The 26,316-nt window shown below is 33.3% G+C and overlaps 1 protein-coding gene across 5 annotated transcripts in view; it reads left to right on the top strand.

Annotated features, from left to right (window-relative positions):
- The window catches only part of WASHC4 (WASH complex subunit 4), a 52,456-nt gene that overhangs the window by 23,258 nt on the left and 2,882 nt on the right, over positions 1-26,316 (top strand). For 4 of the 5 annotated variants that reach the window (XR_003001386.1, XM_024732117.1, XM_024732116.1 and 1 more), the window contains exons 15-32: positions 623-748; positions 2,796-2,903; positions 3,416-3,562; positions 3,687-3,766; positions 5,122-5,227; positions 5,830-5,946; positions 7,095-7,263; positions 7,541-7,695; positions 9,337-9,408; positions 9,736-9,843; positions 12,436-12,570; positions 14,437-14,545; positions 18,313-18,379; positions 18,875-18,961; positions 20,876-21,023; positions 23,325-23,421; positions 24,010-24,206; positions 24,528-24,627. Coding sequence is in view for 4 of the 5 variants with exons in the window: in XM_024732117.1 (XP_024587885.1) it covers positions 623-748; positions 2,796-2,903; positions 3,416-3,562; positions 3,687-3,766; positions 5,122-5,227; positions 5,830-5,946; positions 7,095-7,263; positions 7,541-7,695; positions 9,337-9,408; positions 9,736-9,843; positions 12,436-12,570; positions 14,437-14,545; positions 18,313-18,379; positions 18,875-18,961; positions 20,876-21,023; positions 23,325-23,421; positions 24,010-24,206; positions 24,528-24,627 (2,128 nt within the window). In the remaining variant the exon portion in view is untranslated. Of the gene's footprint in view, positions 1-622; positions 749-2,795; positions 2,904-3,415; positions 3,563-3,686; positions 3,767-5,121; positions 5,228-5,829; positions 5,947-7,094; positions 7,264-7,540; positions 7,696-9,336; positions 9,409-9,735; positions 9,844-12,435; positions 12,571-14,436; positions 14,546-16,472; positions 18,285-18,312; positions 18,380-18,874; positions 18,962-20,875; positions 21,024-23,324; positions 23,422-24,009; positions 24,207-24,527; positions 24,628-26,316 lie in introns of those variants that run through there. The other variant, XM_024732118.1, reaches the window with a different exon arrangement.

Genomic DNA, 26,316 nt, shown 5'->3' with positions numbered 1-26,316 from the left:
GGAGAGAATCTGTTCTTATTGGGCTGGACAGAGAGAAAGACTGAATAGCACCAGCATAGCAGGGGACATGGTAACAGATGGATAGTATGGATTGTCCTGGGTGAAAAAGAAACGGGGATTCGCTTGGAACTGAGAAATACTGTTGGATATCTGTACTGGCCAGAGAGCAGCTCTCTTTCTCCTTCTCATTTTTCAATTCCTACTTCCTTAGAGTCCTCAGCTCTTGTCTTAAGCTGCAGCAGATAGGAGTCTTTATCTTCTTGCCTGGCAGGTAAGATAAGGATGAATAGATATCTTCCTGACATCCAAATCGTTCCTCTGAAAGTCTTGTTTTAATGGAAAGATTCTTTAACTGTGGTTATATGCTGTAATGTCAACCTTACTAAATTTCTGGTAAGTGATAGGTTACATAACTTTTAAGGGCTGCTTTGAAACTTAACCACCATGTATAACATTGTGTAAGAAAGAATATTTCAAAATCTTAAGAGCTGACTTTAAAATGAACTTTAAAAACACTAGTTATTGGCAAGTTGAAGAATTATTATTACATAGAGAATGAAATCTTGAAGAAATGAAACCTTTTCTTGTGATTATAATCAATGTTTTATATTATTTTTTATAGGGCTTTTTATATGCATATAGTATTAGTACCATTATTAAAACCACAATGAATCTCTACATGTCCATGCAAAAGCCAATGACCAAAACATCAGTTAAGGCATTATGCAGGCTTGTTGAACTTCTCAAGGTAGGTTTTAGATTATTTTACCTTGCCATTATAATTGAGAAATGACCCGAGCTTAAAGCAGGATTTTTTCTTTTGGTTAAGGTTTGACTTCTTGATTATGAGAATAAAAAAATTATGGAAAAGTGTACTCATCTCTCAGTTGGATAACGGAACTAGCCACTGAAAGAAATTTCTGAGTAGTTTTCTATGAATGGCCAATAAACTTTATTAAAAGTTAACTTGTGGTGAAAGAGAAAAGAAGGAAAATGAAAAGGTATTAGCCTAAGTATTGGTAAAGTTTTACTCACGGAAGTTTTAAGCATGTTGCATGAGTTTTAAAAATACATGAGACAGGCTTCCCTGGTGGCGCAGTGGTTGAGAGTCCGCCTGCTGATGCAGGGGACGCAGGTTTGTGCCCCAGTCCGGGAAGATCCCACATGCCGCGGAGCGGGTGGGCCCCTGAGCCATGGCCGCTGAGCCTGCGCGTCCGGAGCCTGTGCTTCGCAGCGGGAGAGGCCACAACAGTGAGAGGCCTGCATACCGCAAAGAAAAAAAAAAAAAATGAGACGTTAATATTATTCTATAGTATTCTAATGCATATGAGGCTAGTCAGCAGAGGCTGTTTATTTTGTTATTTAGAGAAAGTGTTATAATTTTGGGATTTGAATACTTTTGAAAATGTGGTAAAATGCTTCTTAGCATACTCTGTATAAATAAAAAAAAAGAAACTCCTTACAGGCAGGAGAGCCCACTTTTAACCTTTTGTAAAAACTGAAATAAAGATTTGCTAGTAAATTTCTGCTAATAGTGGCTTTAGATTCGCTTAGGAAATAAAGATAGTTTGGAGATTGTGTCTTTAGATTTTTAGCATTTTTTTCTTTAAGGTATTACCAGTTATATTTATTTTTTATGAAATACAAATACAGAAGTATATGTATGTATAGATGCATATATATCTTATATCTAATATATAAGCATAATTTTAAAAATAATAAACACTTAAAAACCTATCATCCCACTTAGGAAATAGAATGTTACCAATATTTTCAAAGCCCCTGTGTTGTCCCTCCCTGATCGCATCCTATCCTACCTCCTCAGAGGAACCACAGCCCTGAATTTTATCATTCCCTTGTTTCTTTTTAGTTTGCCACATATGAATGAATCTATCAACCATTCATTGTTTAGTTATGTTTTTGAAATTTGTATTAATGTATTCTTCATGTATTCTTTGGCTTGGTTCATTTTACTCAAAATTTTTTATTTGAACTTAACCATGTTGGGATGAATAGCTGTAGTTCATTAATTTTCATTACTGTGTAGCTTTCCTGGCAATGGACTTTTGGGTTTTTTTCCAGTTTTTGCTATTATAAATAATGTTGCCATTTTTGTATATGTCTCTTGGTGTAATTGTGCAGAAATTTTTCTGAAGTATTGTATATCTGTGAGTGGATTGCTGGGTTCTGTGATATGTACATAATCAGCTTTTCAAGATTATGCCAGATTGTTTTCCAAAGTAGTTCTATCAGTTTACACACCTCCCACAATATATTAGACTTCCCATTGTTCCCTAACTGACCAACATTGGTGTCATCGGCCTTTTGTGTGTGTTTGTGTGTGTGCACGTGCACATTGGTGTTTATAAATGATTTTATACTTAACATTCATTTCCCTGATTGTTAATCATGGTATCTTGTCTAATACTGTTAACTGTGTTTTCTTTGTGAAAAATATATTCATGTCTTTTGTTCAGTTATCTATTGAAATTTTTGCCTTTTTTAAAAAACAGTGTTTAATTTGTTTGGTGTCTTTACATACTCTGTGTACTAATCCCTTGTGTGTGGCAGATATTTTCTCATACGTTGGCTTGTCTTTTAATTTTCTTTATAGTGACTTTTGATAGAAATCATTAATTTAATATAGTTGAATTTACCAGTCTTATCCTTTATGGTAGTGCTTTTTGCATCTCATTTACAAATGTCTTACCTAGCTCAAGGTCATAAAGATATGCTATAATTTTACCTAAACGTTTTGAGTTGATTTTCATAAAATCACTTGTGATTCTTTTTAGGCAATAGAACATATGTTCTACAGGAGAAGCCTGGTTGTGGCTGATTCAGTCTCACATATAACACAGCACCTTCAGCATCAGGCTCTTAATTCTATTTCCGTGGCCAAGGTATGAAAGTTTGTATGTATTCAGCATAATTATATCATCTTTCTATTTTGCCCTTCCTGTTGTTTTATTTGTGTTTTCTAGTTAAACCTGTGTACTCCATTTCTTCAAACACAATATTCTTGGTTATAATCTCCATGGTATTTTATGATTTTACTTAGAGTGATCAGGGTTATCTTTACTCTGAACTTGTAGCATTAACACAGTTCTATTAAAAAATGACATATTATGCATTTTAAAAATATGATGCATCTTCTTTTAAGAAATGATTTTCTTATTACATCAATACAGTAATTTTGAAGTATGCCTAGTAATTTGCTGTCCCTGACAGTGCTCAGCGATAATGTTATGGCAGTAAAGCATCGAACATTATCACAAGAAGCTGAATGGGGAAAGTATTTGTCTAAGTGCTCTTAAATTGAATCATGGAAAAGATAACAGAAATTTTTCTTCTGCATCTTTTGTTATTGCCTCAGATTTAAAGCTGATATTTCCTGTTTTCTTTTATCTTTAAGAAAAGAGTAATTTCTGACAAAAAATATAGTGAACAGCGTCTTGATGTGCTCTCTGCTCTAGTTTTGGCTGAAAACACTCTAAATGGACCAAGCACAAAGCAACGACGACTTATTGTTTCTTTGGCACTAAGTGTTGGCACACAAATGGTAAGTGTATTGCTATTATTTATGGAATAAAAGTGAGATCTGAGGTTTCACACTTCCCTTATTATTGACCTAAGAAACCTGTCTTACAAGTGCAATTTCTCTGCCTTTTTCCCCTCCCTGATAGAAAACATTTAAAGATGAAGAACTCTTTCCACTTCAAGTAGTCATGAAAAAGCTGGATCTTATCAGTGAACTTAGAGAAAGGTAAGTAGGTATATGTAATGATACTCAAAAGATAGGGGTAATGGAAACATCAGGGCTCTTTTTTTTTTTTTTAAGGATAGCAAGACAAGGAATATAACTTAGGAATATAACTTAGGTAGACCATTAGTTCCTGTTCATAACTTCTACTTTAGACTAAAAGTAGACTGTGACAAGCGATCATATTTCTTTAACTTTGCTTCTACAGTAAGGATGTAGCTTTTGGAAGAACTCACATGAGAAAATATGATATAGCCCTTAGAGCATCTGGCAGACTCTGGAACATTATTGTGATCGTTGTGATGTGTATCTGTGATGGACTTAAAATTGCTGCTTTATAACAAGACTTCATCTATTTGTGAGAGACTTAGAGCCATCTCACATAGTCTTCTGTAATTTTATTTGGGGCATGAATTTGAATTACATTGTTGGGTAGCCAATCACTAATACGAATTAGGTTTTGGAAGGCTTATTTATATAGCTCCTGTGGCTTTATTGTTTTCTTTTTATTAAGCAAGCAGTAAGTTTCTTAATGGGAAAGTGGGTCTTCTGAATTTTGATTCCCAGCCGAATTAAGGTTTCAGCACAATTTGTATTTAATGCTCATATTTGTAACATGATGTTTTTGTTGTTCTGAGAAGCTCGATTTTTGTAGTTAGTGGCATTTAACTTTCCACCCTTGGTAGAAATACTGAGCCTTCTTTACTCTAAGATACTTAATGATCATTTTGTTGCCTGATAATGTGTGAGATAGTCACTTAGCACAGATTATAGACAGGTTGAGTGCGACTGGTTTTTGTTGTTGTTGTCATTGTTTTGGTCACAGTTTTTTGAAAAGTCTCCGTTTCAGCTTTGAGACAGGTGCATGTGATGCAGGTCTTGTAAGTCTAGTCATATCAAATAATATTGAAAATAAATTTATTTTAAACTCAAAGTTATCTGTATATATTTTTTAATACCTTTATTGGAGTATAATTGCTTTACAGTGTTGTGTTAGTTTCTGCTGCACAACAAAGTGAAAGAGCTGTAAGTACACATATATCCCCATATTCCCTCCCTCTTTAGCCTCCCTCCCACTCTCCCTATCCCACCCTATATTGTTTCTTAAGTATGCTTTAACACTGAAGTGTATTTGCAGAATTTTGACAGTGTCGGGTATTGGAGTGTTTTGTTACTGTTGTTCAATTTGAAAAATATTTATTTTGTGGCTTTTCTATACTAATTTTGGGTTAAATGATGTAAGGAATACAAAAGAGTAAGACAGAGCTTTTACCCTTATGATACATAATATCATTCCTTTTATTATTTTTTTGGGTTACTTCAATTTTGGTACCACTAATTATTACTTTACATTGTAGAGTCCAAACACAATGTGACTGTTGTTTTTTATACTGGCATCGAGCTGTCTTCCCAATTTATTTAGACGATGTATATGAAAATGCTGTTGATGCAGCCAGATTACATGTAAGTAAAGAATAATGTAAAGAATAAACCCATCATTTTTTTAGTCACTGTGTAAACCACTTTAATTAATTTAAAAATAGATCATTTAATAAACTTTTAAAACTGCTGATGCTGTTTTTTAACAGTGCTATGCATATTCAATAAAATTTATATAGTCTTAGATAAATTTTATATTACTACTAATGAATTAATATATATTTCACTCTTCTCATATTCCTAATCATTCTCATTGCACTGGGTTTTAGTTTGTGTCAAAATAATATGACTTATTTGTCAGTAAGTTATATGTTGTTCAGATCTTTCCGTTTCTTTATGGAAATGAGTGTATTTGAATGTTCAAGGTAGGAAAAGGATAAGTTAATGTGCATTTTTTGTATACTTAAAGTATATGCTTCTGAGAATAAAATTCAACTCTTACTTAGGAAAGTAAGATATATGCTTCTGAGAATAAAATTCAACTCTTACTTAGGAAAGTAAGACAGTCATGTATAAAAAAGCCTTCAGATTGAGGTTTTGTCTTTTAAGGTAGGTGATTAACTTTTGTAATATAATTTAGAAATGTAATTTTTCTAAATTCACGTACATTCTACTTTTCGTCTTAGTACATGTTCAGTGCTTTACGTGACTGTGTACCTGCTATGATGCATGCAAGGCATTTAGAGTCCTATGAAGTACTTCTGGATTGCTATGACAAGGAAATCATGGAAATTTTAAATGAGGTAACATATTTTGAGATTGAAAAGCTTAAAACATGTCTAGAATGCAATGTTTAGAAAAACTTTTTGGATTGAAGCAGGTTTTCACAAATTTAAGATTATTATTGTAAATCACAAAGGAACTATCACTATTGTACTAAATTGGTCTTTAATTCCTAATTTTTAATATAGAAATCCAGGAATTTGGAAAACTTTTTTTTACTTTAGTAAGTAGTATATTTGAATTTAAAGTTCTGTTTGTTAGAAGAATACAAATGGAAAAGTTGGTTTGACTATTGTCTGCAGCTGATGGTCATATAGTTAAGGTAACTTAACTATTAATGTTTTATTGAATTTCATTTGGAAAGCTAATGACTGAAATATTTTATATTTAAAAGTATAAAGCCTATTACTTGTGTAACAGATAATTTGAGTGCAACATAGTACATCCGTCCCTGTTTTAATGAAGTGTGTATTATAAACACTGATATCTTTAAAATTAAATTTCCAACTAGCAGTATTTTTGTATGGAGGGAGGAATTAAAAATGAGTAAACTTCACAATATAAACCTTATATAGGTTTGATAAAATTGTGAAATTTTTAAATATAATTTCTCATATTAAATACTTGTATTTAGAAAATAAGATACATGTCTGGCCAGTACTTAGAACCCCATGGTACACCAGAAAAAATGATCAATTTCATTGCCTTTAGCTCAGTGAGTTTTGTGATTTTTTTTTTTTTAATGATTATTACAAGGAAGCTTTAAAAAATTTTTCTCTCTTGCATATTCTCAGGACCTTTCCTCCTTTGTTGCCAGTTTCTATAAATTTTTTGCTTTATATTATATATTCATGTTCCTTGTAATGAAGCCATCCGACGTTAGCTTTTGATTTCTTTTTCAAGGGTGTTATACTTAAAATACTAATGAATTCATTAGAACTCATCTAACTGCTCCCTGGTCAAAAATAATTATTGATTTCAATAGACAGCAAATAATTTCACTCTCCCAATAAAATAATATTTTACCGTAGAGTATTTAGACTCTTAAACCAGTTTGACACATTTTTTCAGTATTAAAGCTCTAACAGTGAGAACATAGACATCTAGAAGAATAATACAATTAGAATATTATTTTGAAAAATTAAGATAGCAATTCTTTTGTGAATAGCATTTGCTGGACAAGTTGTGCAAAGAAATAGAGAAGGACCTGCGACTTTCTGTGCATACTCATTTAAAGCTGGATGACAGAAACCCTTTCAAAGTTGGCATGAAAGACCTGGCCCTTTTTTTCTCTCTGAATCCAATTCGGTTTTTCAATCGTTTCATTGACATTCGAGGTGAGTGTTCTGGTTTCCTTCTTAGGGTCATATTCTATATCTGTTTGCCCTGTTAAAGAGCAAATAACAAAAACAAAACCTTGAGAAAATCTTTCTTTGTATTAGTGCATTTATTCTTGAATTCCTTTTTGTTTCTTCATTTTTATTTTCCTAGCACCTTATTTTAAAGGAAGAAATTTAATGTTCAAAGGCAGGTTGTTTCCTTTTTAATTTCATTTCTCTTCCTTTCCTGCTGTTCATGAATCAGAAAAGTTTTGATTGGTTTTTTTTTTTTAAGCTTATGTAACTCACTACCTAGACAAGACTTTCTACAATCTAACGACGGTAGCTCTTCACGACTGGGCCACTTACAGTGAAATGAGAAATTTAGCTACTCAGCGTTATGGATTGGTTATGACCGAGGCACATCTTCCTAGTCAGACTTTGGAACAGGTATAGTATAAACTGTTCTTGGTATAGTCTGATTGTAGCATGATAACAGTATTTCTCTAAGAAAAATTCTTTCTTTTTACTTTATATAGTACATGTTTATATTCCAAGAAAAAACCTCATACTTGAGAAGAATAAAAAATTAGATGGTGCTAAATTGCTTTATGAAAGAATTTACCATAGCCTTCCAAATGTTTATACTTCTCCTTTTGTTGAAAATTTGAAATATACATAGATTTATATACAGCTTTTCAGAAACGTGTCGGGATAGTGAGGTGACTTCTGCCGAATTTTAAAAAGTTTAATCAAGGTGACAGTTAAGGATTTTAAACCTAAATACAATATATAAGCTTTAATATCTTAGAAAATTGGTTAAATTTATGAAAGTGTATTTGTCTTAAAATGAGGAGTGCAAACAAGTATTTAGGTTTACTAATTCAATAAGCTGATTTACAGTATGGCAGTATTTCATGAGTGCAAAGGTTTGTTTTCAGTTAATGTGCATGTAATTCTTTCTAAGATAATCCAGATAATGTTTACCAAAAAATCTTAATTCAGTTCCAAAAGTTAAAGATCATAATTTTTCATTCATCTTACTGCATATATAGGGACCAATTGCAGGATCAGTCTGTATATCCTTTCATTCATTTATTTATAAATTTAATATTTACTGAAAACATGCTAGACACTGAACTACATTTAGGGATACAAAAATAAATAAAAACAGTCTCAGCTCATGTGGGAGAAAAAAAATGAGTAAATAAATTTTTAGATTAAAACATGAGAAAATTTATAATAAAAGCTTAATCAAAGGGGTATTGTGATATTACTTTGAGCCCCAATTAGAAAAGCTGTGGAACAGTTTGTATGATACCATTAGGTATTAGAGTAATAACTGAAGAAAGAAGGATTCTTGTTAGGTAACTTGTATATTAAAAGTGGTCTAGTATGATTAAAAGAAGCATAAGGATTTGGAATTCGATTTTTTTAAATCCCTGGGTTCTGCTTCTTCCTAGTTTCCTTGCGGAACTCCCTTAGCTTCATTTTCTTCAGCTGTGGAATTAAGAAGAATAATACCTCATTTTGGCGAATTCCATATAAAGAACCTTGCACAATGCCTGAAAAATAGTATATATTTTATAAATGTATACTGTTTATACATAATACACATATTCTGGCTATTATATATAGAATAATAGCCAGAATCTGGCTTTTATTTTAGAATCTTTTAGAATCTAAAATAGAATTCTAAAATTCTAAAATCTAAAATAGATTCTAAAATCTATTTTTATAATCTGGCCATTAGTTTACTTTGCAAAAAATATAGAAAAGATCCTTGGGAAGACAGATATTCTCAAGAGTGGTGGCAAAATGATTGTGAGTCATGGATCTTTGAAATTTTAAATTTAACCGTTCTTTTCTACACAAAAGGAATAAGATAACAAGCAGTCAGATTTCCCCAAGCAGATAGTCCTAACTGTACATGTCTGAAGGCTCTTTTTAACTTTTGGTTGTACTTTTTGTATAGTTGTTCTTTAAAATAATTTTAAAATATTGGGAGACTTTGTATAAGCAGTAAGTCACTATGTTGATATGTCTGATTACTTTAATAATAATAGAACTTCTTTGTGGATTGTTTTGTAGGGCCTGGATGTCTTGGAAATTATGAGAAACATTCATATATTTGTGTCTCGATACCTCTATAATCTCAACAATTTGTAGCTGCACCACTTATTGAAGAGGCTGTCTTTTCTCCATTGTGTATTCTTGCCTCCTTTGTCAAGGATAAGGTGACCATAATGTGCATGCAAGAAAAATTTTTTTAATGTAGAAAGGCTGAGGGGCAAAGAATTGATTCTCAATAGTGCAAGTTAGTAAAATAAAGAAGACAAAAAATAATTGTTTAGAGATCATCTTGTTTATTCCTTTGCTTTGACTGTATTATCATTTTGAATGACTTTTCAATTATCTTTAATAAAATAAAATTGTAAAATTCTTGGGTTAACTGGCCAGTGTTTGCTACTGATTGTGTTTGTTTCATTACAGATTTTTATTGAACGAACAAGCAATAACAAACATTTGAACACTATTAACATTCGGCATATTGCTAATTCAATTCGAACACATGGCACAGGAATCATGAATACAACAGTAAGAACCTTCTGGGAGGGAGGTTGTGTGGGTAATAGACCCCTGTTGAATTTGGTAGTTTGAAAAGTAGTTTTTTTCATCAAATATTCTGGTAAATATACATTATTGCTTGTTTATATTATACCTTAATGTCCATTTTTCTGTTTGGTATAATTAAAATGTCTGTCACTGAAATTGTATTAGATGTCATGGAAGCTTTGTAATTCAAAAGGCACCTTAGGGACTTCCCTGGCGGGCCAGTGGCTAAGACTTCTTCTTCCAATGCAGGCGGTGTCGGTTTGATCCCTGGTCGGGGAGCTAAGATGCCACATGCCTCGCAGCCAAAAAATCCAAAACATAAAACAGAAGCAGTATTGTAACAAATTCAATAAAGACTTTAAAAATGGTCCACATCAAGAAAAATCTTAAAAACAAAAAAAGGCACTTTAGAATGTTTTACCATCTTAAGATCATCATTATAAATAACATTGGAGATTTGAGGACATCAGCATAAGTATATATCTGGGTGGATTGTTTGATATTTTCTGTTGCTTCTGAAAGCAACAGTGAGGTATCACCTCACACCGGTCTGAAAGCAAATCATTGATAGTTTATTTAACATCAGTCATGCTCTTTTTTTGGGAGGGCGTTTACTAGTTTTTTGATATCTATAAAATAGCAATTTGCTGAAAAAATATCTTGAATCTTCTTAGAAATGGGCATTCAGTCACTTGCAAGAATCATTTGAGCTTATATGCTATGTTTCCTTCAATGGAAAAAGAGAAGTCTTTAAATTTACCTGGTTTTCAGGCCACAGTTTCTCCTTGAGGAAAGAAGAATGCAAATGTTTAAATAGTAAAGTGTTCTTAAGCGTATTTGGGAGTAAGGGAATAGGGAGAAGTTACATGACTGGAAAGTTACATAGGGACCATTTTAGCGTAGTGGGGAAGCCATTGAAGTCTTTGAGCTGATAAGTAATGTGATTGGAGCTCTGTTAGTGGTTACCAATAGAGGAAGGGGCCATAGGTAGTCAGAGTTTCAACTTTAAAACAAGGAGTTATCCATGTAGAGATGTCTGAGCCTTTCAGGATGAATAAACTCTGAACCTTTAAGGATCAAACTCTTCTTTGACCTCATCTGTCAAACACTCATTCATGTAACAGATACAATTATGCTCATATTTTATGTGTCTCAGGCACTATGCTGGGCACTGGGATAAGAAAAACAGACATTTCCTGCTGTCGTAGTAATTGTACTCTAGCAGGAAAAACAGTTGTTAATCAGTTAACCACACTAATGAATGTAAATTCCTGATGTCTGGTGATGATGAGGTGAGCATAGAAGAAATAAGATCAGAGGCTGGCAGAGTTACCCACTCTTAAGAATGGAAAGGATATGGGCTTCCCTGGTGGCGCAGTGCTTAAGAATCTGCCTGCCAGTGCAGGAGACACGGGTTCGAGCCCTGGTCTGGGAAGATCCCACATGCCGCGGAGCAACTAAGCCCGTGCACCACAACTAGTGAAGCCCACGCGCCATAGAGCCCATGCTCTGCAACAAGAGAAGCCACCACAATGAGAAGCCTGCGCACCACAACGAAGCGTAGCCCCTGTTCGCCGCAACTAGAGAAAGCCCGTGCAGCAACAAAGACCCAACGCAGCCATGAATGAATAAATAAATAAGTGTATGGAAAAAAAGGAATGGAAAGGGTAAAGAAGAGACTACTTCTAAGACTACTACTGCTGAGGAGATCAAGAAAAAGCAATGTTTAAACCACAAGAAAAGTTCTGAGAAAGCACGCATTTATATAACTGGGTGATGAAGACTGTTGAAAAGGGCATACATGTGCAAAAATAATTAGTAATATTTGAGGGTGGTGGGGATGGAAATTAGTACAAGGCTTTCATCTATCGGTCAGAATTAATCTTGTTATTTTGACTTTAATCTCAGCTCCAATCCTACTTTTTCAGTGTTTTCTGAGTCTAGGTCAGGACCTTTTAACCCATTCTCAGAACACCTATACTTCTCATTTTAGAAATTATTGCAGTTGAGATATAATAGTTTATTTAACATATATTTGTCTTAAAATGCCTGTCCTGCTAGAATATACACTTCATGATGATGACCATGTCTAGCATGAGAGCAGGTACATTGCCTTGTACATAAGAGGTGCTCAAAATATTTAGGGATAAATAATTGAATGTTTACTCTCTTCCTTCAGGAAAGGTCTCTTGCACCATGTTTCTTACTTTAGTATCGTTTTAGACATGTAGATTAGTAATAAGTAATCTTATGAATGGTGGAACATAGAAGCTTCTGAGTGTGGTTTATGACTTGAAAACTAGAGCGTCAAATCTGGTTTATGATTCTCACTATAGCTCTTAGTCTTATTATGAAAGTATTTTCCATTTTTTTAATTTCTTTTTTCCTTTTGTGTCATAAAAATATTTAAGGGGAGCTTTTAGAAAGCTCTGTAAACTTGGGCAAAAAACCCTTCATTTGTTTAAATAATTCAGGTCCAACATGAATTAGACTTTATAAATATTTTATTCAGTAATACTGATTTGAAATTAATTTTCATAACGTTCTCCAATTTTTGAAATTTTAATTTTATAGGTTAATTTCACCTACCAGTTTTTGAAAAAGAAGTTCTATATATTTAGCCAATTTATGTATGATGAACATATCAAATCCAGATTGATTAAAGATATTCGGTTTTTCAGGGAAATCAAGGACCAAAATGATCATAAGGTATTTTTACATCTTCTTTTTAAGGTAGTTTGATTCAACTGTTGAGTATTATATAAGCATACCTTATATTACTGTGCTCTGCTTTATTGTGCTTCTCAGATACTGCCTTTCTTACAAATTGGTTTGTGGCAAACCTGTGTTTTCAGATGATGGTTAGCATTTTTTAGTAATAAAGTATTTTTAAATTAAGGCATGTACATTTTTTTACACATAATGGTATCGCACACTTAATAGACTGCAGTGCAATGTAAACATAACTTTTATTTGCACGGGGAAACCGCAAAATTCATGTTACTTTATTGCGGTATTTGCTTCATTGTGGTGGTCTTGAACCAAACCTGCAGTATCTCCAAGGTTTGCCTGTATGGCGAATGTTTATGCTAAAATTCATTATGGGTTTTTTTTTCTTTATTATTTTTCACATAACGTCTCCTCGATTTGGCTTCCTATTTTCTGTATTTTCCCTTGCAATTTCTTACTCTTTGCATTCACTGTAAACAAAAGTGTAAGGAAAAATTAAATGATCAGTGTAAGTCAGGTGTTACCTTTCTTTCTTTTAAAATAATACACAAGCAGAACATACTCATTTTGAAACATTTAGGCAATATAGAGTGCATAAACTAAATATCCTCCTTCATTTCTCTTTCCTTCCAGTTTCATTTTCTGGAGGCAGTTGCTATTAACAGTGTCATGTGATGCCCTCCAGATGTCTGTGATAAACATGTATTTGTGCATTACAAATACTGTTTTTCTTAACAAAAATGGACTAAAACTAAACATACTGTTTTGCAGTGTGCTTATCGCATGTCAGTACTTATAGGTCTACCTCATTTTTTTGAAGAGTTGATAGTAAAGATGTATACTGTAACTCCTTTAACCTTCTCCTACTGAGTGGATATTTAGTTTTTTCTGATTTTTCTGTGTTACAAATGGTGCTACACATAACATCTTTGAACATTTATCTGTGTGTTCAAATATTTTTGAAAGATTCCTTGAAGAGGAAAAGGGCAAAGAATATTTAAAATTCTGATACATATTGCCAAGTACTCTAAAAAACTGACAGTCCCACCTATAATTTATAAGAATGTCATTTTCCCTTCACCCTCAGGGCTAAGTTTTCCCATAGTGAAATGAAGAATCACAAGTGGTAACAGTACAGAGGCATATAGCCATGTGGATGGAGAACCAACAGGCTGAGATGGATCTTAACGTTTGATGTGCTGCATCCAGAACTGTCTTAAGCATCACCTAGTTCCAGCCCTTTTATACACTAGTTTAGTTCTTTTCAGTGTCAGAGCGGCAAAATATTACTTTCTGGTGAAATAATTAAAATTACAGATTACAGTTATCAGTACAAAATTATATTCACTCTCATCTTTATTGGAACAGAAGTTACTAGTGTTTAGAGAAATAAATAATAATACTGTTGTTGGATAAGTATTTCCATTTTTTATTAATATAAAATGAGTAATTTTCTAAATCTTTTAATGGGCTAAGACTTGAAAAATTATAAATCCCTGATACTTCTCAGGCCATGGAAACTTGGTCACACATTTCTGAACAAATGTTTCTAGGAGGAATTGATTTCTTTTGTCTATCTGACAGAGTTGTTGGGTCTAGGGAGACAAATAATGTTGGTGGAAAACCTGAAGTTGATGGCATTAATAATTATTCTCCTTATTTAATTTGTATTGACCTTGAATATTGGTAGTTTTTGTGCTATAAATTTTTTGTCATCAGACTTCAGTGACTTCTTTTAAGTACAATGGAAATACAAAATTAGAAAGGACAGTGGATTGTCATGGTAGGCATTTTATGCTTTAGGGGTCTTTGTTAATAATGGTAGTCTTCAAATTATCTCTCTAGTATCCTTTTGAAAGAGCAGAAAAATTCAATCGAGGCATCAGAAAACTTGGAATAACCCCAGAGGGACAAAGCTACCTTGATCAGTTCAGGCAACTCATCAGCCAAATTGGTAAGTTACTGTAAAAGTGTTGGGAAATAAAGTACAAATCCCAAGAATCTATCTCATATATTAAGTATCTCATACGAATAAACTTCAATATGTGAGTGCCTGAGTTCAGCTTTATTCCACTAATAATTTCCTTTTCTTACCAGAAGTTTTTCAAGTATGATTAGACTGTTGGTGCATAATAATTGAGAGATTGTGGATTAATTTAAATAAATGAAATATTTATAAATATAATATAAATATTTTTGTGGATAAGCTCTTCAGTTAAATTAAAAATATAATAACTAACTCATCTCAAAGGCCATACTCATGGTAAATAGTCAACTGGTAACTATTTATTGGGTACCTACTCTGTTCAAGGCACTGTTTTAGACTTTTAAAAGTTAAGCCTAAATGCAAAGGTGTAAAATGTTTATGTGAAAAGTTAACTAATAATTTTTCTGTGCTACATCATTTCATATTTATATATAATTTCTTGAGTTGTCCTTCTGCTTACAAGTAGAACTTGTCTTCTGAAATGTGTAATACTGTATTTAAAAAGAACTGCATTTAAAAATAATCCTAGATTAAAAAAACTTTATGCTTACTAGAGCTTTTCACATATATTATCTCTATTAATATCCGCACAGTAACCCTTGAGGTAGGCACGTAGTCATGTTTTTAAAGATGAAAAAAGAGAAACACAAAGAGAGATAAGTGGCGTTGCTGGGACTTTTTTGGCTCCAAGTCCAAAGGTGTTTTGTATTCTTCACAGTTGCAGACGCCAAGCAGTTAGTAAATTCTTATTGACTATACTTTGGTAAAATTGTGCCTCCTGAGATTCATTCATTCATTTATCAAACATTTATAAAGGCTCTGTTATACCAGATATTTTTCTAGATGCTGAGAATACAAATAGCCTTTGTTCTAAGGGGCTTTAAGTTTACTAGTGGGAAGGGTGTTATAAGCATTTAGTTAGGTAGTAAAGTCAGTGAGCACTAGCTTAAGTTTTATAAATTAATTGTTTTACATATTAGGCCTTTCTATTTTGTATTAGTACAAGAACTTAGAGAATTTTACCTTAGTAAATTTTTAGTTTTAAACAATTTAATAATGAAGTATTTTCAAATAAGTACTTTTTTATTCATAGTGATATTTGATGACGTATTAGATTGTAAACGCTTGGAGCAATAGTTTTTAACCCTTTCTGAGAATCTGATGAAAACTCTGGATTGATTTTTGTTTTTCCCAGAACAATGCCCATATGCACATTCACGTACATTTTTGCATATAGTATACTGGAGTTCAGATGCTCAAAGTCAGAGTCCATGGGCCTCAAATTAAGAGCTGTTTTTCTGGAGCAGTGTTGCTTAAAACTTCACTTAATTCATACACCAGTATGAGATTTTTTTCCCCCATGTGAATACTGCCTGTAGTAGTATTTATTTCATGTTTTTATATTTTTTAAAAGTATAATTTTGTACTATGAAATTATCATTAAATCATGAGCTTAATATGCTAGTCATTTTTCCCCAGTACACATCAAAATACACATTTTCCCCCAATACACAAAAAATGACACCTCTGTTGCCACTAGCATGTATTTCCGCAGTTGGCGCATATTATCCTTTTTACTTTGTTCCAGCATTTTATTCTTTATTCTCTTCTTAGGAAATATAAATTCTTTACCTCTGCCTATGAAAAATTGTAATGTGCTTTTGAGTGTCTTCACTCTCTTGAGAAAAGGAGTAAGGAATCTCAGAGCTGGGAGCAAAGTGAGAAGTCCTTTTGTCTAAGTCCTTTGCCTGCTGAAATAATTGACAACCATTAACATTTATTGAGCGTTTATTTACTATGTGCCAAGGCTGTTCTGAGTGCTTTATATGTTCTAATGCATGTAAAACTCACAATGTTATGAAGTAAATGTTATTTCCATTCATTCATTCCACAGGCTTATTGAGGACAACACAATGTTCCCAGGTGCTGGTGATACCTATGACAATAAACAAAGTCTTCGCCCCTTTAGAGCTTAATTTAACAGATGTGGAGACTAAGACACAAAGTTTATAACTTGACCTAGGTTTTACAGCTGTAAAGTACAGAGTCCATATTTGAACCCAACTAGTCTGGCTTCAGAGGTTTGCTCTTAACTGCTACTCCCTATTTGCTTCTCACTAGCACATTTGATCAGTCAGATACCAGTTTGACAATTTGGAGGAAAACAATCACACTAGATACTTGATGTTTCTAAGATGCATAAAGAAACATTTTAACATCATCTCTCATATTGAGATAAGCCTTAAAATAGATTCAGTAATACTACTTGAGGGTTTTAAAAGGTATCAGATGAGATTATGTATGTAAAGTACATATTACTATAATATATGGTTGTGAAATGTTAACAGCTTCTTACCTTTTTGTCTATTCTTTCTCCCAAGTAATTTCATTTCATTTGAGTAGGAAATGTTGGCTCTAGGGATAGAGCAGTGAAGAAAACAAAAGCTGTATCATGGATCTTGCATTCTAGTGGGATGAGACACAAAGAGATATATAATGTATCAGTGATAGGTGCTGAGTAAGCAGATGTAGTGGTGCTGGGCAGTGCTATTTAGTGATATTCAGGGAAAGCTCTAAGGAGGTGACATATGGGCAGGAACCTAAATAACATGAAGGAATAAGCCATGTGCATGCATAGCTAGGAAAAGAGTGTACCAGAAAGAGGCGACACTAAATGTAAAATGCCTGAGTCTGCTTGGCATTTTTGGGAAATAGGGGCTGGAATGGAGTTAGTGAAGACCTGAATGGTAGGGCATGGTATCAGAACAGCAGCAAGGGGCAAGATCATACAAGGCTGTGATGACCATGTTAGGAATTTGGATTTTATTCTGAGATGGAGAGCTATTGTAGAGTTTTCAGAAAAGGAATGAAGTGCTCCAACTTAGTTTTAAAAGAACCACCAGCCGCTATGTGAAGGAAACATTGTGAGGGGTGGGATGCTAAAGGTGGAAGTAGAGAGATCAGGAGGCCATTGCATAGCGCATTTCTAGGCAGGAGATGGTGCTGGTTTGGAATAGGGTGATAGCTGTGAAGGTGGTGAAAACTGGTTGGATTCTGGCTACATTTTGAAGGTAGAGCCAACATAATTTGCCCATTGATTAGATATAAAGTGTGAGAGAAAGGAAGGAGTCAGGGATGACTTAAGCGCATTTGGCCTGAGCTACTGGAAGGATAGAATTGTCAGTTTCTAAGGTAGAAAATATAATTGGGGGTGAAGATCTTGAGTTTGAGTTGAACTTACTAAATTAAAATTTCTCTTAGACATGTAGGTGTAGGCATTGGATAAAAAAGCCTAGAGGAGTAGCCCAGGTTGGAGATATTAGTTTGGGAGGCATCACATAAGGATTTCTGAATATCACTTCCATCTGTGTGTGTGTATGAGAGTGAGAGAGAGACACAAACACATACTTAATGTGAGTGAAGAAATTATTGATATAGTAATATATTAAAGTGATTTTTTAAAAATGTAGTCAGCATTTAATGACTACAAGTGAAAGTTACATTTATTTTAAAAATATTTAATATAGATGTATATATGTACCTTTATATTTTAAGTGCACAAATATGTAAGTTTTATTTTTATGGAGCAAAAACTGAAGTGTAAAATACAGCAAAATCTCTTGCTACTTAGGAGTGGAAACCTTGTAATTGCTATAAATAACTGTATTCCTGATTATTAGAACTTAGAGTTATTTGTATAAACATCTGATTTTTTTGTGTGTGTGGTTTTTAAGGTAATGCTATGGGCTATGTACGGATGATAAGATCTGGTGGCCTTCATTGTAGCAGCAATGCCATTAGGTATGGATGCAAACATATTTTTGCCTTGTTTATGCCATTTAGAAATGTCATTTAAATATGTCTTTTTTATAAGTAATAATGTAGAGAGGGTTTTTTTCTTTTTTTGTTGATACATTTTGAGATCAAATATGGAAGAAAATCATTAGTTGTACTAGTTAAATTTTTTCTCAAATTTTAAGACTACAGCAGACCGTTGAAAAGCTTTATTTAGTTAACTTATAAATAAAGCTTATAGTTAAGGTTATAGTTAATTTCTTTTATTGGTACAGTTTGTGAATGGTTCTATAGATTACATGATTTTTAAGGATAATTTGATTATTCATATATCTAAAATTCAATTGTGGAACTAAAGTGGTGATATTAATAATATAACTGAAAGGCAAAATTCTTTCCAAAGATACAGTTGAAAAATTTAGAGTCTCGCAGTACTGCTTTCATATCTGTGTCAGTTGCACATATTTAACTTAATAAATTCCTTCCCAAATTCTTATGTAGATTTGTACCTGATCTTGAAGATATTGTAAATTTTGAAGAACTAGTAAAAGAAGAAGGTCTTGCAGAAGAAACATTAAAAGCAGCTAGGTAATCTGATTTTGGAATAATTTAAATTTGGAGATTTGAAAAGTATATGTTCATTTAAATGTTAAAGACAAGACTAGAGGGTAATATATAAACTTATATGTCAGTGTTTTTACTACGCAAGTAATGGTCTCAGTTTATGAAATATAATTTTTTCAAGACTACAGTATTCTGATGCCTTTCCAACTTCCCTAAAAGGAATCTTCTAGACCATGGGTTTCTAATACATGTGACTGTTGAACACCTGACATGTGGCTAGTCCGAATTGAAATGTGCTAAAGTGTAAAGTTCATAACTGGTTTTGATGATATCGTGTTTAAAAAAGAATGCCAAATATCTCATTAATAAAATTCATTTCACTTATTTCTTTTTACTCTTTTTAAATATTTCTATTTGCCAACTAGTATTTCTAGAATACTAGTCCTTCCTTTCATGTAATCTATACCAGCAGTGTCCAGTACAGTAGTCACTACCACATGTAGCTGTTGAATACTGGAAAGAGGGCTAATGGGACTAGGGAACCGAATTAAAATTTTTATTTCATTTAAATTTAAATAGCTAATGACTATCTTATTGGACAGTGCAGATCTACAGACTTGAGTAAATGGTGATTTTGGAAAACAATTTAAAACTTGAGAGAGGCATGCAGAATTGTTAAGAAAGTCTTTAGAAAACTAAGTTATAGTATTAATAATTGTAACACTTATTGAGTCCTGGGCAAAGTGGAGACAATTTGAATATCAAAAAGAATAATGGTAGAAGTTGCTTATAATACATTGAATTTAAAAAAGAAACCGTGAGTATAGTGATAATAAGAAAAGTTGGAGAAGCAGAGGGAGAGTTCTTTTTTACAGTGCTAGCCAGCTAGTAGATACAGAAGGGATGAGAAAATTTAGGAAAAAAAACAGTTTTGCAACCATCACTGTAATGCTTGAAATGAGACAAATCATCAGTGGGTTCTCAAACATTTTTGGAGAACAGAGTATTCATTCACTGTGAAAAAATTATCTCAGAAATTGATTATTAATCACAAAGGGAAAAAACATCTTCACAATGCAGAGACTGATGTATTCCACCTTAACCAAGTGATCAAACTTAGCATCACCGGTAACAGGACATGCTGACATTATAGGGCCCCCTGATGTAATGTAATGGCAAGTACCTATTTTGTATTCTCACCCAAAATGTTTACTCATCAAGTGAAGGAAAGTTCATGGCAGGTGAAGTCATGGAGTTATGAGGTTATGATAATGAATTGATTATCTAAGTGGACATTAAGTCTTCCAGAATAATGGAGGAGAACTGGAGTAGGTCTCATAGTCCAAGATAAACACATGTAGAGCAGTGGTTAAAACTGTTATAGATGCCTGCTTTCAGGAGCGGGTAGTTGGATATAGTTGGATCATGAGTCTCAAAGGAGAGATTTCTAAGACCGTCTAGTGGTGGGGGAATAATAATTTGAAAGTGGTAATAGCTATACATAAGGGATGTAGGAGAAAAAGCAGTTAATGTTTCTGAAGGTCGAGTGGGAAGCTAAGTTCTTCAAAAGGAGATGGGTTTCAGTTGAGGTAAGGAGGTATAGAAGAAGTGTTAGTGAAGAGATTTAAGATGAAAACGAATTTATTCACAATGAAATGGAATTCTACAGGGCTCATTGTGAGAAGAAGAAATAGAAAATTCTATAAAGTTCCAAGAGGCCCTACATATTCTGTTTTAGGGACTAAGTTAATTAAATCATATTGATTAGCCTCTGTCCATAAAAAAATGAGTTCATTCTGAACCCCAAGGAAGTTTACTTAGAGGTGTCTTATATTTCACATTTTTGAGTGCTCTCATCTAAACTAATGAGAAGTGGATTTTAAAAGCCACATCTTCTTTTGAGAAAGGAACCAAGTAAATAATTTTTTTGCATTTTAGGCATTTGGATTCCGTCCTCAGCGATCACACACGAAATTCTGCCGAAGGCACAGAGTATTTCAAAATGCTTGTGGATGTTTTTGCTCCAGAATTTCGAAGGCCGAAGAATATACATCTCCGAAATTTCTATATCATTGTTCCACCTCTGGTGAGTATTTTTAGTACCCAAAATGAATTTTTTGAAAAAGTATTAATAAATAGGTCCAGTTTTTTTTACAGCAGGAAATGCAAACAGACTATATTGTTGACTTTCTAGTTGTAGATAAAACCAAATGTGGTCTCAGTGAATGCGGCCTAGAATTTTTACTTATTAGCTATGTAGAATGAGACTTATTCGTAGTTCAGATAGATTCTTATTTGTTCATAACAGCCAGAGAAATCCTAGTGTGATTTAAATTACTTGAGCATACACTATTTTATACACACACACACACACACACACACACACACACACACACACACACATATAATCTTTGGGCTGAATTATACCATATAGTCATTTTAAGTGATTAGTGTAGACTGTTAAAATATGAAGTATTTCTTAAAAGCATACTATTTGAGGACAACTTCTGTATTTTTGGTAGTAAATATTAACATCTAAGCTAAAATTTTAGTGCTTTCTTGTTGTAGTATATGGTATGTTTTGCTCTAATTCTGTAGTTGGCATCGTAAAAATAGCTCAAGTTAACCAAAATCGCAATATAAAAACAATTGTCACAGTGGGGAAAATGGAGTTAAGAGGTTAGAGAGGTATATATAGCAATAAGAGTTATTTTTCTATAAAGGTTTCTATAACAAAGCTCTTTCTTAAAAAATTTGTAAATGGATAGCTCTAAAATCTAAATATCACTGAGCAGACGTAGCTTTTGATTACATCTAACTTTGATCAAGTTATAACTTTTCACATTGCTGCCTGAATTAACACATAACGTTCCTAACATATTAGAACCATTATTATCCATTGAAAGCAGCTGATGGTCTATGGACAGCTTTATTTTCCTTTCTACTGTTTTCTTTTATACGTTAATTGTTAATGCTCTATTATAATAATTGTTATGTAGCAAAAATGTCCACAGTTATCTGATAGGCATTATCTTTTCATCTTCAGATATGAATAGAAGTGTCAGATTGGAGGTGAATCTATCTTAGTTATACTTTGATAATAGTGTAGTTAACTCATGGTGAGTTCTCACCATCTTTCTTTAATTTGAAGTCATGGTAAATAGCAATGGCAAACCGTTGTGGGATTGAGGAAGAGTCTAGTTTTGCAGAGCTGCTGTCAGAATTCAGTTAGTGATGGAGAAAACAAGAGGGATTACAAACACTACAAAGAAGAGAAGTATAGGACACTATTCTTGTGTCCTTGAGTTTATAATCTAATTCCAGAAAGAAGACAAACATAAATGAGATATCTAAAGATTTAAGTAACAGTTGACAAAGATTTTATAAAATGTGATTAATTGCCAAGGAAGTTTTACAGGCAAAAAAAGTGGAACTTGATAATCTTGTTTACAGTGTAGGCTATTATAGTACTTATCACACTGTACCATAATTATTTTTAAACAGGTCTCTCTGTATCCCAGTGCTGTGCTATCCTTTTGTAGCCCCTGATGGCTACTTAAATGTAAATTAGTTAAAATTTTATGAAGAAATTCAGTTCAGTTCCTGAGTTTTACCGTACACACTTCAAGTGCACAGTGGCCATGTGTGGCTGGTGGCTTACTGTATTGGACAGTGTAGATACACAGCATTTCTGTCATTGCCAGGAGTGCTGCTCTATAGAGTGTGAACTCTTTGATGGTATTCATTTTTTATTGTAATTATTTAATAATGCCTGGTATTATTATTATTAAGTTTCACTAAATATTTGTTGAATAAATGCTATGATTAGATAAGGTATTTCAGAGGAGCTAAACTTTTAGGGAAGTGCCTTTTTCGGGGGGAGTTTGTTTATCCAAATGACTACTAAGCCTTTTAAACTGAGAATATGGTAAGAACTACTATTGTAGAATGAATTGGGTGGGCAGAAGTAAGGACTGCCATGCTTAAGAGTGCTTAAGCTTTTAAGTAAAGCAGGCCTACTTTTCTGACTACAACTTTGATTTAGAGTATGACTTTAGGCAAGTTACTAAACCACTCAAGTCTCAGTGCCTTCATTTGTTAAATGTGCATAATATTTTAGAATGAACCATACACAGAAGCGCTGCGCTTGGGTTAAGTGGTGATTGAGGGAGTGCTCATATTTAAAGGACTTGGAAAGAAGAGCCATTAAGAGATACTTACACAGATTATGACCTCACCAAGAGGCTATTTATATGAGGGAAATGTTTCAAATCAAAAGGACAGGAGCTTAGAAGAGATCCTGTTTATAATTTCTGAAATGTCTGTTTTAGGAACTGAAGATCTTTTAGCACAATTGTTTCTCTAATATGTTGTTATATCTTTTTAGACTCTCAACTTTGTAGAGCATTCCATTAGTTGCAAGGAGAAATTGAATAAAAAAAATAAAATTGGAGCTGCCTTTACTGATGATGGCTTTGCCATGGGTAAGCTTAGTGGAATTGTTTTCTCATGAATTTTATGTTTACCTTACAATGGATTTTTCAGAATGTTTGCTTGAGAATAGAGCTATGTGTTCTTTGTAGATTTGTTTTTCACGAGCAGTGTTTTACTGTATTTTTTGGCTGGGTCATCTGATTGACCATTACTTATACTGTTGTTCATGCTCCTTTGGTATTGCTAATCACTTAAGAGTGGTTGGACCTAATTATTTAGGCTTTGTTTTTGTTGTGGTTTTATTTACAGTTTGAGCATCTTGTATTTAGTTTCCTGTAGCTTCCTAGTTGTTGTCTATTTAGCAGTGGAAGTTTTTCCCCACCTTTACAGCCATATGTTATCTCCAGGTGATTTTCATAGCCATGTTATTTCTTCTTGATTGGCCTTTTTTTTAGTTCTTTATATGTTTTTAAGGAGGAATTAAGCCATGTTGCTAAACTTATTCATTTGTGCTGTAAAATGTAATTTGAAAGAGGATTAATTCAAAATGGTTAGCTTAATTTTAGGAATTATTGGTGGAGTAGAATATAACTTGTCTACACATTGTAATTTCATTTTGGTTTTGCTGGTGACTCTAGGTGTGGCTTATATTCTGAAGCTTTTGGATCAGTACCAGGAGTTTGACTCACTTCACTGGTTCCAGTCTGTTAGAGAGAAGTACCTGAAGGAGATAAGAGCAGTTGCTAAGCAACAGAATGTGCAGTCAACTAGTCAGGATGAAAAACTACTACAAACCATGAATCTCACTCAGAAGCGACTGGATGTTTATCTACAGGTAGATGAGAGTAACAGTCAGATCTGCTTTGACTTTTTAATATCCATTACTTCTTGATCACTGAAGAAACATAAATCATATTGAAACTCCCATTTTAACGAGTGAGATGAATAGTGGTCATAAGAGTATATTTTTAAATGAATGGTATTTGGAAGCCATTTGACTCATATCTTAAAAAATGGGTGGATTACACAGTTCAGTTTCTGTATTTGCGATTTGCACTCACTAGAGCTTTTTAGAAATAATGAGATATTAAATATAATTTTGATGTTTTACTAAAGTATTTTCAGCTTTTATTTCTAATTTTTTTAATTTACTTAGGAATTTGAATTGCTCTGTTTCTCACTGAGCAGTGCAAGAATTTTCTTCAGAGCTGACAAGACTGCAGCTGAAGAAAACCAAGAAAAGAAAGAGAAAGAAGGTCAGTGAGTGGCTTAAATTTGGAAAGACCAGTAAATCTGTCTTTAGTAGTAGACCCGAATACTCCATTTTATCTAGTCAGACTTTTCTTTTTGAAAAATAATATAGACCTAGAAATGTCTTTTTAAAGAAGTAAAGCCTAAGGGGATCATTTGTGAAACTGAAAAGAAATTTAACATAGATTATGCATTTCATTCTGAGATAACTCTTTATTCGGTTCATCTCTTAATTAAAAAAATTTACCAAGTTTAGGGTTTTTTCTTTCACCCTTCAACTGTATCAGATAAGAAGGAACAAATTAGAGGAGGAGACTAAATGTTGGCTTAAGTCAAAGCTGCTGATGACTAGACACGGACTGAATGTATGGGACAGGTGATTAAGGAGACATAACATAGTCGGGGCCATTTTAGTGTCACAGTAACAGTCTCCTGTGCTCCTCCATAGCCATGCCTTGGAGAATTAGAGAGCAGTAGAGCCATAATAGCTGATAGTCATTAAGGAGAGGATTCTGTCCGTTATATTCTTTGTGGGTGTAAATCGTTCAGCATTTCATACTTAAGGGACCCTCATGGTACATTTCTCTCAAATTTGAAATTTAGCAACAATTGTCTTCGCTGAAGAATGGATATTTCCTTTTTTCTGTTATGGAAATTATGTAACTTAGGTTTCCTCTTTGGAAGCTTAAAACTAGGTACAGCAACACGACAGGTTTCATGTTTGCTCTTTTTCCTTTTTCTTACTTGTATTTCACAAATCAAGAATAAAAGATACTTCATAAAACGTGATGTTTTTATTAACCTTATTTTGCCAGTTAGATTTTAAAATAAATATGTTTTTCACACTGAATAGAGGTGATTCATTTGGGTAGACCACTTATATCAGTTACCCTATTCCCTGTTGATAATGTTCCATCAGTATTACTTATTAGCATATGCAGGCATTTTTGGAATCTAGACTGAATAATAATCGTGTTCTTGAAGAATGACTGCCGGCTGTTACCTGGAAGATACTAAATATTTATTAAATAAAAAAAATATGTGTTATGTTTGGGTTCATTTAAAAATAATACTTAGCAAAGCCATCTGGAAGAATTTGAGTCAGTATAATCTAAATTGTGAAGAAATTGAGTTATTGCTTACGTTCTACTCAGGCCTTTCATGATGCCAGAACCTTGTCTCCAGCCTAGGTAACTAGGAATATTCTGCAGGTGGATTGGCCATTTACTTTAAGGCCTAAAGCATTAAGACAAAACAGACATTTCAGTCTCAGTGGAGCTCCTTGCTTTGGACTGCTGTTCCTAAGGAGCTTTCTAGGGTTTTGGGTAATGTATGTCACCCACGTGCCTGATGCTGGGTGGTGGTTCTGTTTTAGGACTCTGTTTTAGCTAAAGTTTGCTCAGAGATGTTGTCAAAGTTGCTGAAAACATTAGTTTTTCTCTGTTATATATATATATATATGACATTTTTTACAAAAGGCAGAAATTCATTTTATCACAGTCATAATAAAAAACTGCATTTAAAAATAAATTATAAATACAGTTGGAAAGTTATTCATTCTGGACAATTTTTTATGTGAATTTGTAACCATGTTTCTATCAATAATAGCACTACAATTTCTTGGCCCAGCTGGGGGAAGGTGCAGTGTGAAACCCACCTCAGATGCAGTTTTGCTCTCTCACAATTCTCTACCA

This window comes from Neophocaena asiaeorientalis, unplaced genomic scaffold (assembly GCF_003031525.2).
Source record: "Neophocaena asiaeorientalis asiaeorientalis breed wild unplaced genomic scaffold, Neophocaena_asiaeorientalis_V1.1 scaffold418, whole genome shotgun sequence".
In the NCBI taxonomy this organism is placed as follows: domain Eukaryota; kingdom Metazoa; phylum Chordata; class Mammalia; order Artiodactyla; family Phocoenidae; genus Neophocaena; species Neophocaena asiaeorientalis.
The sequence above is the reverse complement of the archived record's forward strand: the minus strand, read 5'-3'. Positions and strand labels throughout refer to the sequence as shown.